At 44.9% G+C, this 9,921-nt stretch overlaps 1 protein-coding gene across 2 annotated transcripts in view; it reads left to right on the forward strand.

Annotated features, from left to right (window-relative positions):
• The window catches only part of LOC119174830 (macoilin), a 30,688-nt gene extending 25,994 nt beyond the window's left edge, over positions 1 to 4,694 (forward strand). For both annotated transcript variants that reach the window (XM_037425926.2, XM_037425928.2), the window contains exons 9-12: positions 93 to 275; positions 1,349 to 1,469; positions 2,847 to 3,021; positions 4,304 to 4,694. In XM_037425926.2, coding sequence (XP_037281823.2) covers positions 93 to 275; positions 1,349 to 1,469; positions 2,847 to 3,021; positions 4,304 to 4,566 — 742 coding nt within the window. In that variant the 3' untranslated portion in view covers positions 4,567 to 4,694. The remainder of the gene's footprint in view (positions 1 to 92; positions 276 to 1,348; positions 1,470 to 2,846; positions 3,022 to 4,303) is intronic.
• Positions 4,695 to 9,921: the final 5,227 nt, after the last annotated feature.

A 9,921-nucleotide genomic window follows, 5' to 3' on the forward strand; every position in this document is an offset into this window, starting at 1 on the left:
GAAAAAATTTTCTGGGGAGGGGTGGGACACGGGCCGTAGCCAGGCTACGGCCTTATCATGTGATCAGCTCCCACAACTACGAACATGTGCAGGTTGCATAATCTGGTGACAGCGCGGCAGCAGGACAAGTCCAACGTTAATCTGCTGGAGAAGCGGTTGCAGGAGGAAAGGAAGCTTCGTGGCGTCTTGGAGACGCAACTCAGTCAAGAGCGCAAGGCTAAGAAGGCCGAGGAGGCCGCAGCTGCACGGGCAGCGGTCGCCATGGCCACAGCGAGGCAAGTCTTCTTTTGTCACACTTGTCACGGCTGATGTGTCTGCAAGAGGATGCTTATATGCAGTTCTTTGAGGGACACTGAAAGAAAATGTTAAGCCGAGCTATACTGCAAGATTAGGCTTTTGTAATAAACATTTGTCATATATTGCAAGAATGGAGCTTATATAGGCAAGAAAATGAGAAAAGTGGAAAATTGCATGGTGCTGCCTATTATAAATTAACGTGCCTATTGCGTGCAACATTTGACTCACTGATTCACAAGGGGCAAAGAGGAACATTCCATGGAATTAAGTCAACTCCATTTTGGTGCTGGTAATTCCAATTGACAAGCACTAGCAAGCTCTCTTGTGGCAATTACAGGCATTTCTGAATGATGTTTTAGCACATTGAAAATGGTTATAAACTTCTGAAACAAGTAACCTGTAAATTTGACTCAACATAGTAACCATGAATGTCTGTAGGTGGAACGGCTTATTGCACGGTGGTCAGTTCATTTACACTGCTGCGCTTGCCCTGAAGTTTATGAAAGCAAATTTAATGACTGCAAACAAACCTGCTGCATGATCCATCCACATTTTGAGACATGCACCTTGATCAACTATTTCCATGGCTGCTGCTGCTCTTCATACTAAATGCCCTGTTCGACAGCATCTTTGGCGTGAATAGATTGAAACGCACTTTCGAGCCAGATAAAACAGATGCATTAGCAGCCGTGTAGCATGATGCAGCGTTTAGTATGCCACATGTGCAGGTGAATGCGAGATTAATATGCTCATGGGTCAATGGTATACTTTTTCTTTGAATTTTCGAGAGGATGTTGTTAAATGTGGCCCTAAAGTCTTAATATTTGTACGTTCAGCCGGAGTGGAGTCGCGTTGCCACTGGTCTTAGTGTTTACACATGATGGACTGTGACAAGATGTTGTCATGACAGCTACCTAAGCTGATATCTTTAGTAATTCATAAAAACGCAGTACCTGTGTTTCTTCTGTCATGCTTTCTGCTGCATTCTTTGTTGAAATGCTACATCCAACTCGCCCAAACTTGGGAATAATGTTGTGTGTGGATTGTGCAGGAGCGAGTGCACAGAGAGCTGCAAAGCGCGGCGGCGAGACCTCGAGAACGATGTGCGGCAACTCAGGAGGGACCTCAAGGTCCGAGAAGATCAGCTGCGTGCTATGGAACGGGAGGCACAAGTACGATCATCTCCTTCTGTTCAAATCGGTGTACATCAGGGATATTGTTTTCCGTACAATGGTTTTAAATCTGAGAGCATTGCTTCGACTACCCTACTCGGCTTTGGTCTTTCCGTGTGACCTCACTGTGGCGACCGCATAAATTGAATTGATTTATAGATGCAGAGAATGGAGAATATATGGAGAATGCATGTAGGATCCGTGAAATAGCAGAGCTAAAGATACTGCCACTTTTGCGCTTTCATGGTTATTGATGCGCATTTGCAGCTCACACGTGGAAGGTTCCAGAATGCATTCCATTCAGCTGCAACAAATTCAAATAGGTGCATCACAAGGAGCTTGAATATGTAGGCATACTGTGTACTTGTGCAGCTTGGACAATCATGGTAACTTTTTTTGTTTTCTTTAGAAGTTTTAGCGGGAACACTGGCATCGTAGTTACGAATGGATTGATGGGTAGATGCGAAACTTTATTTGCTGAGGTGCACGACTCAACGCGCAGCGGGCTGCTTCCACGTTGGGACAGTCAGGCCAAGCCCGACCGCCACATCGTGGGCCCTCTGGACAGCCCACAGTTCATACCCGACATCGGGGCTCTTGATAGCGGATAACCACTTTTCTTCATTAGATTGGTCCATGCCCCGCGACGAAGGGCAACGTTAGAGCATGTGGTCTAGGCTAGCGAATTCGTTGCAGTGCCTACAAAAGCTAGTAAGGCAGCTCCGAAATTTCATTTTTTTTGTGTCAAACGAAAATTGTGAGGCCTTTTGAAGCCCTAGGAGGAATACTGGAAAGATCCAAAGCAAGCTCGATACTTTACTGTGGTACTAGACTCAGTTTGTGATGTGAATTAAGGTTTTCAGTCACTTAGAAGGATAACATGGTGATGTCGTGGCCCTTGCTTCGGCCTGCTTCCTCATATGGTATGCTGGTATAAATTGGGTTGCATTGGTATAGTTGACCAACGAGCGAGTTTCAGTACTGCCCCTTTTTTCTGTGCCCACTTTCTGGGTCATAAAGCATGCGCTTACTGGCAATTCAAATTAAAAACAAAAAATGCAGCCACTATACCAAATTCACTTGTTTGCGAATTTCAGAGTAGTAAGTCCTTGCACATGTTTCATTGGTCACGCTGTGTTTTCCTCTCTCGTTTTCATGCTCACTCATAACGCTAGGCCCCCCACAGTTGAAATGTATTACTTTATCTGTCTCTTAGCTGTACTCAAGTAAGCATAAAGCACCAAGTCACCTATGTTTGGCTTTATACCGTGAGCTGGAGAATTTGTGAACTTAGTTACCTTGAAGTTGGGTGCACTCAGATATGTGAGCAGAGCAAATGCAGTAATGAAAGTGCATTCGTTTCTTCTGTATGTGCAGTCTCTGCGGCAGTACAAAGACTCCATTGGGGACACAGAGATCCTCATGTCTGCACTGTCAGCCATGCAAGACAAGAACGCACACTTGGAGAACTCACTCAGTGCAGAGACGAGGTTAAAGATGGATCTCTTCTCAGCACTTGGCGAGGCAAAACGGCAGCAGGAGATTTGCCAAGGTACTTGCCTTTGTTAGTCTTCTTCTTTGGGTGTAGAGATTACTCTTTGTCGAATAGCCCCCGTGAGCTGATACCGTGACATAACCGCAAAGGAGTTCGCTTCTTCATGTGCATTGGTGCTTGTGCAGCTTTATCTTTTGCAAGCCCCTGTGCGTGTGTGCTTTCAGACGCAACCGGTCTAGCTTTGGAGCCGAGGGATTTGAAGATATAGTGAAAATGATTTCTTAAATAATGTATGTTTTCGTCGTGTGTGGTGTGCAAGGTTATGAAAGGAGAAAAGTTATTCTAAATCAGCCCATCTGTATTTCCTAATGCGTATTACAAAGTCAATAACCGCAGCATCACAACAGCAGTGACCAATACATTAACTTCAGTTTTTAACAACACTTGGGTTATTGTTGGAAAGGTTGCAATTGTTTTGGCAACATTGCACTTGAATGCACATGTAGGTATGGGGCAGCACAATAGTGTAGCTGAATTGGTCTGGCACTGATGAAAGAAAATAGCATGTATTTACGAAGCTTTAATGGAGAATGTTGGCCATGTGTATGTGTTTCTTCGTATTCATAAATGATTTCTTAGAACATTTCCCTTTTGTAAAACTTTACAAGCTCACATTCTAGAGATGATGAATTTATTTGCTGTGAGACGTCATGGTAGCCCACTGGCTACGACGCTGTGCTAATGAGCTAAACGTTTGATTCAAGCTACAATCGAAACATTTTGTCGGAAGCGAAATTCCAGAACACTTATGTTTAGTTAAGTGCGCAGTAAAGAAAACCGAGTGGTCAAAGTTATTACGAGATCCCCCGGTGCTTTATAACCAGATTGCATGCCATTACCCCAGAGTAATGATCTTCCCTTGTATAGTGTGCTTTTCTGCCTCAACTTCTATGGAGAACAATAATCATGGAAGCTGGCAGTGGTTTGTCATGTTGTCATGCTGCTACTTGCCTAATAACATCGTCTTGCAGTTTTTGCTGAAAAGATGCTATATCTATCTCATAAATCAAGTGTTGAGCACAGATTTATCAAGACAAGACAAGACGAAGGAAACAGACACAAGTGCAAACTTTCAACAAGTCATTGTCTCATCTCGATAAATCTGTGCTTGACCCTTAACGTACCAACAAGGCCAGAGGTCGGTCTTGCCTCAAGTGACTCATTGTGCTGTTGTATTCTGGTGGCAGTTCTGGTGTAATTCTCAACACACGATGCATTTGATTAAGGCGTGTGTGCGAGGCAACAGCAGCTTAGCCTTCTATGATGTGTGTGTGTGCAGCAATGCTGAACCACAAGGAGAAGGAGGTGGAGGACCTGAAGACCAAGATAGCCGAGGTGATGGCGGTGATGCCCGCCACTAGCACCTACCCGGCAGCACCTGCACCGGTGTCGCTTGACTCGGAGCTGGTGTCATCCCTCCTGTACAGCCCCAAGTTCATCACGTCGCCCGGCCCCGCCACTGAAGAGAAGAAAATCCCAAAGTCCAACCTGGACCCAAACGCCTCCGTCTACACGCCCAAGATGGTCCCTTCTGACCATTGAGCACTTTTGGCCTCACTCAAACGACATACACACACACACAACACCGCTTTCTTCTTCTTCCCCAACTTGAATGGTTTGTTGTACTTTCCCCCCTAAGGTGGCAGGAAGTCGTTAAAAAACAAAAAAGACATTTGTTGACGTACAGGATTGTGACATTTATCATTATTAATGGCCCGGGAGTGAAGACCGTCTAATGAGGCAGTCCAATCTGGCACCATTAGTGCTGATAACTAACGAGGCATTGCAGTTGGAAAAGAGAGCGAAGAAGGAAAAAAAAAAGATCGTCTAAAGAAGAGCCGCTGGTGCCTGCTGCCTCTGCTTTCTCGGGTAGTTAATAATCATAACTGTGTCTTTTTCATAGCTGTGGCCTCCTGTAGTTGCGGGAGCCAAGGTGAGCAAAACACACGTGCAGTTTTAGTTTTTTTTTTTCTTTGCACGTGGATGCAGAGGATTTTTGTCGCAAACTATCGCTGCATTCATTTCGCTGTGCACACCCCTATTCTTCCCCTTCGACGCTCCCCTTATCACGCCTGCATTGTGTGCGAGTAATGTATATTTTAAGCCCGCTCGGCAAGCACGAATTTCGTGCCTCACCACGGGTTTTAGAATAGACGACCGTCGTTTATCGTCGTCGTTATTGTGTTCGCTCTCGGGGTTGATTTTCTCATTTACCAACCCCTTGGGCCAGCCGCTCGAATGTTCAGATTCTCTTGTTCCGGTCTTCTGTGTGCTGCCGCTATAGCGAACGTCACCAAGCCTATCATTCACGCTGTCCTTTCTTTGATGCTGGGAAGTGCTTGCTTATTTCGCTCATTCAAGTGCAGCGGAATGCTTTCCGGTGTCTTTCTCATGCGTCAATGTAAAAAAAGCTTTCCTCTGCGTGTGTCTCCTTCCCCTCCAGCTTTGCAAGCACTACCATTTCTTCGTGTGATTTGCGTAACGTTCATGTCTTTATTGTAATGGACAGACCTCTTTTTTCTTTCTTGTACCTTTGCAACAGTTCTCACCCAGCATTTTCTTTCTCCCCTCCTTTCCTTCCAACCTAACTACTAAAAAAAGAAATGCGGTCTTTCTTTTTGTTGTTTTCTGTGCACACATTTTAGCTTGTTCACACATCTGCCTGATGGTTGTACAAAAGGGGTAACTTATTTTTGTGTTTTCATCATCCATGAGTGCCATTGAGGAAAAAAGAGCACTTGATAAGGACGACCAGCCAGTCGATAAATGTGTTGCCGACAGGACAGGAAGTGTGCGCAGGGCAAGAACAGAGTTCCTTCGTGCAAGGTGAGGGTAAAAAAAAAAAAGAATTGTGCCAAGACGAAGCCTGTTGCGCACTTAGTTAATTTCCTGTTCTTAGCTCTTAGTTTCTTTCTATGCTGAACTTTCTTGGTTCAATCATAGGGCCACTTCCTTTTTTTTTCTTTTTTTTTTTTGCGGTACTATTGCTTGTTATTGACAAAGCACTAGAAAAAGCATCCCAGTGACTTCTTTTTTTCATTTATTTTTTTAGCTTGTCTTTTTGGAGTTCAATTTTGCTCTTTCACATTTCATTGCTATTTTAAGTTTACGATCAGGTCATGATCTCATTGTCATTTCACATGCATACCATCACATTCATTGTACAATATGCGCCTGGTTCACACGCACCTTTTCCCTGCCCTTTGGCTCCCTACCTAAGCACCCCCCCACTCCCCCACGATTCACCAACCCCCCCCCCCCCTTTTTTTGTCTAGTCTTGCCCTCTGCCATTTTGAGAGGTCACATTTACTTTTTTTTTTCTTGTGCTTCAAAAAGAGTTGAAAAGTTTAAGCAGCTCAGCCTCAGTGGTATGTCAGGCCAGAGTGGAGAAAAACCAAGAATCTGGTAATGTGTTGGAATATGATGCAGTTTTGTTTTAGTGCATTAAGGAAATGCCTACTTCAGATGTGTGGATTCTGCAAGATTTTTTATTTTGCATTGTATGTGTATGTACATACATTGTTTTGTTTTTGTTTTTTTGCAGTGCTGCTGTTTTGAACAGGGACGTAACAGGTTCCCTGAACATTCCAGCGCGCACTGTGCTAAATACAGGGTTTATGAAGTACTGCCAGGAGAGAATGTGGCACGTATAAATGTAAAAAAAAGATGCGGTCACAGTAGCCGTCGCGACGTGAAGTGGACTCGTTTTTTAAAGGACAAGCTTGTGGAAAATGTAAAACATCCATTGAGGGCTGAGCTTTATTGTTTTTTTTTTTTTGTTCTCTGCACAGACTGCAGTGTGCACTGCAGCCTGTGTTGTCGATGATGTGTGTTTCGAACTTCCCCCCTTCCCTTCCTGCCCATCCCTTGCATCTACTTACGGAGAGCAAGCAGTGGGTTTCCAGCCGACGACAACATCTGTCTGTGGTTTATGTGATGCGCCCTAGAGTAAAAAAAAAACTTTCAAGGAGGAATAAAATGTGGCTTCCTCAACCGTGCTGCCGCCTCGTTTCTGTTTCTTGAAGGGGTTCACTCTATGTCCAGCTGGTGCAAACATTACCGTCTTTACCAGCTGCACATGTTCGTTTTGTGATGTGTCAATGTTGCCTTCATGTAATGCAATTGTTTGCCGCTATGACAGGTTCAGGTGAATAAAACAACGGGCCAAGTCAACAAACAGCAGCTTTATTGCTGCTCGAGCAATAACCATGAGCAGGAAAATCAGGATTAATGTCGGCAGAACAGTTGGGTAAGGGACGTGATACTGCCTCCCTGTGTAGTTTGTTTCCGCTAGTGGTCCACAATTAATTGCACCAATGTTTAAGGGCCCGAAACGACCCGGAGGGTGACAGTTGTGGTGTCTACAACGAACACGCAGCCGTAAGAATTTTGAGGAATTGTGCAGTAATAGTGAAGTCGCACGCATCCGTTGGTGCGAAAAACTCCCTCGCACGTTTTCCTTCACTATGCTCTGATAAATGGCTCGTTGCTCCTCCTTTTCACTATGAGAGGAAGAAGAGCAGCTAGCGCATGTGCCTGCCTGCTAACAAATGGTATTGTGGAGAACAAGTAGACATGTTGGCATCACGGCAAATGCTGAGGGGAGGAGGATTGCTGAAAGCATAGCGCTTCTCATAATATGTTTGCTAGGGGGTAGCTTTGGTGCCGCTATCGTCCAGCCACCATGGAAATGATAGGTAGTACACAGATTTGCCTAATCATGCTTGCAGCTTCGAATGCATTTGTGGCTATGTCATTGTCATTTCAGTGCCTTTGAATTTCTTTTGGATAAGAGAATGGATCATTGTAAACTTCGGGGGCAGATTTGAATTGGAGAGCATAAAAAGTTATAGGTGGCTAAGTGCAACTGCTGCATGTTTGCGGTACTTCCCGTTGCGACAAAGCAACTCCAGGTCTCGCGGAGCCAACGGGCACCGAAAAAAAAAAGTTGGACATATCCGTGTACAAATATTTCCCATTATGGGTGGAGTGCCATGCCTTGCAGCTCCTATAGACACTAGTGCCAGAATTCCCTCTAGTGTATTTACAGGATACTCTATAGCGGAAAGGCCCCCGAGAGGAGAAGGCATTGTTTCTTGGAATTTGTGGGGCGCCTGTGGCTCGAAGCGCTGTCACATTTGGCATTTTTGATTTCGAAAGCATTCCGAACTAGATATTTGTGTTTTGTTGAAACGTTAGAAAATGATCGGAAGTGCTTTAAGAGCCCTTTTAAGGAAGGAACTGGGAGCGCATGCGATAGCACTGTTTATCCCCCAATGAAGGAAGTGACTAGGTGAGCTGCAATTGCCAGTGGGGCCCTGGACCAGGGGCTCCACCCACATTAACCAGTTAGCCTTGCGTTTATTGAAGTTGTTTCTCTAGTGGGGCACATCATTGCCCTTGGCTATCGTGCACTGTAGTATGCAAGTTTTTCCCTCGTGTGAGTGTACAATTTCTACCTGGCTTTGCAAGTGCTGGCCCGTGCAGTGTGTTGGATGTAGCTACAGCGGGGGCTAACTAGCATGTGGAATCTAAAATCCACGTCGTTCTTGGCACGCTTTAATTATAATTGTTGGGGTTTTATGTGCCAATACCACTAAATGATTATGAGGAACGCTGTAGTGGAGGGCTCCAGAAATTTCGACATTGTGTTCTTTAAAGGGCTCTGACATAGCGTAGTACACGGGCGTCAAGTATTTCGCTTTCACAAAAATGCGACCGCCGCGGCTGGGATTAAACACTCGACCTTCGTGTCAGCAGCCGAGCACTGTAACTGACACAATGTTGCAGATCTCTGCACTCTTTAATGGGACTTGCAGTTTAGCAACTGCATATTTACCCTCTGCCATTCTTTAAGCATGGCCTACATGGAGCACCTCATTCTGTCCTGCCCTACATCATTATCAAAAGAACGCAATTTTTCTGCATCCCGATTTGGAAGCGATACAAAAGCACATCTCGGGAACCCTCATCAGCTTGTCACATTAGCCCATTTCGAAATTAGCAGTGGCTTGGCGCACGTGATCTAGTGTGTGCCTATCGTCCCTCTTCTCCTCCAGTCACCCCATGACTTTCGCTCTTCCTTTTTCTTAATAAAAGAATTTATCTACACTCGAACCTAGTTATAACAAAGTTGCATCTCGCATGAAAATAAGTTGGTTATATCCAGAAATTCGTTATAATGGTTTATTTGAAGCAATATATCTATTGCAAAACTATTTTTCATTTACTTTGTTATAGCCGATATTTCGTTGTATCCGTGTTCGCTATATGAAGGTTTGAGTGTATCTTTAGTGCTATGTAACGTTTGTGGGTTGGAATGTCTCATTATAAAATGGTAACACGGAAAATACTGAGAAAACATCTATATTTTATGATCTGCAGCACCAATAGTCATGCACGCAATGTATGTGTTGCAAGCAGTGGGAGATGAGCACGACGGCAATTATATGCAGACCAACCACGAGGTCCTACCTATAAGAAAGCATTGTCTTCACTGACCCCTTGTTTCTTAAGTTCATGTGTAAGCATTGTGGGGGAGCACGTGCACCCAGCCACCCCCTTTCTTTTACGGCAGCGCGAAAACCTAGTTGCGGGAACACCTCCACAGCCAGCACTCGCAATCCCCCTTTTACGGCGTGCGGAATGGGTCTCCCTCCCTCAGCGAGAAAAAGTAATTCTCGTCGGGGAAAGGGAAACCGGGTCAGTGAACAAAACTAACGTGCGGACGACCGCACGCTCTCTCTGACACAGACCAGAAACGAAAAAGGTCGAACCAGCAACCCCCTGCGAGCCGAGGACGTCAACGACCAAGGGGTAAGCATCCACTCTTGTTTCTGTACTATCTCCTTGCGACATTTGCACGCTTTTGTTAACGCCCAGCAATAAACTGTAGTT

The sequence above is a fragment of the Rhipicephalus microplus genome, chromosome 5 (assembly GCF_043290135.1).
Source record: "Rhipicephalus microplus isolate Deutch F79 chromosome 5, USDA_Rmic, whole genome shotgun sequence".
Lineage (NCBI taxonomy): Eukaryota > Metazoa > Arthropoda > Arachnida > Ixodida > Ixodidae > Rhipicephalus > Rhipicephalus microplus.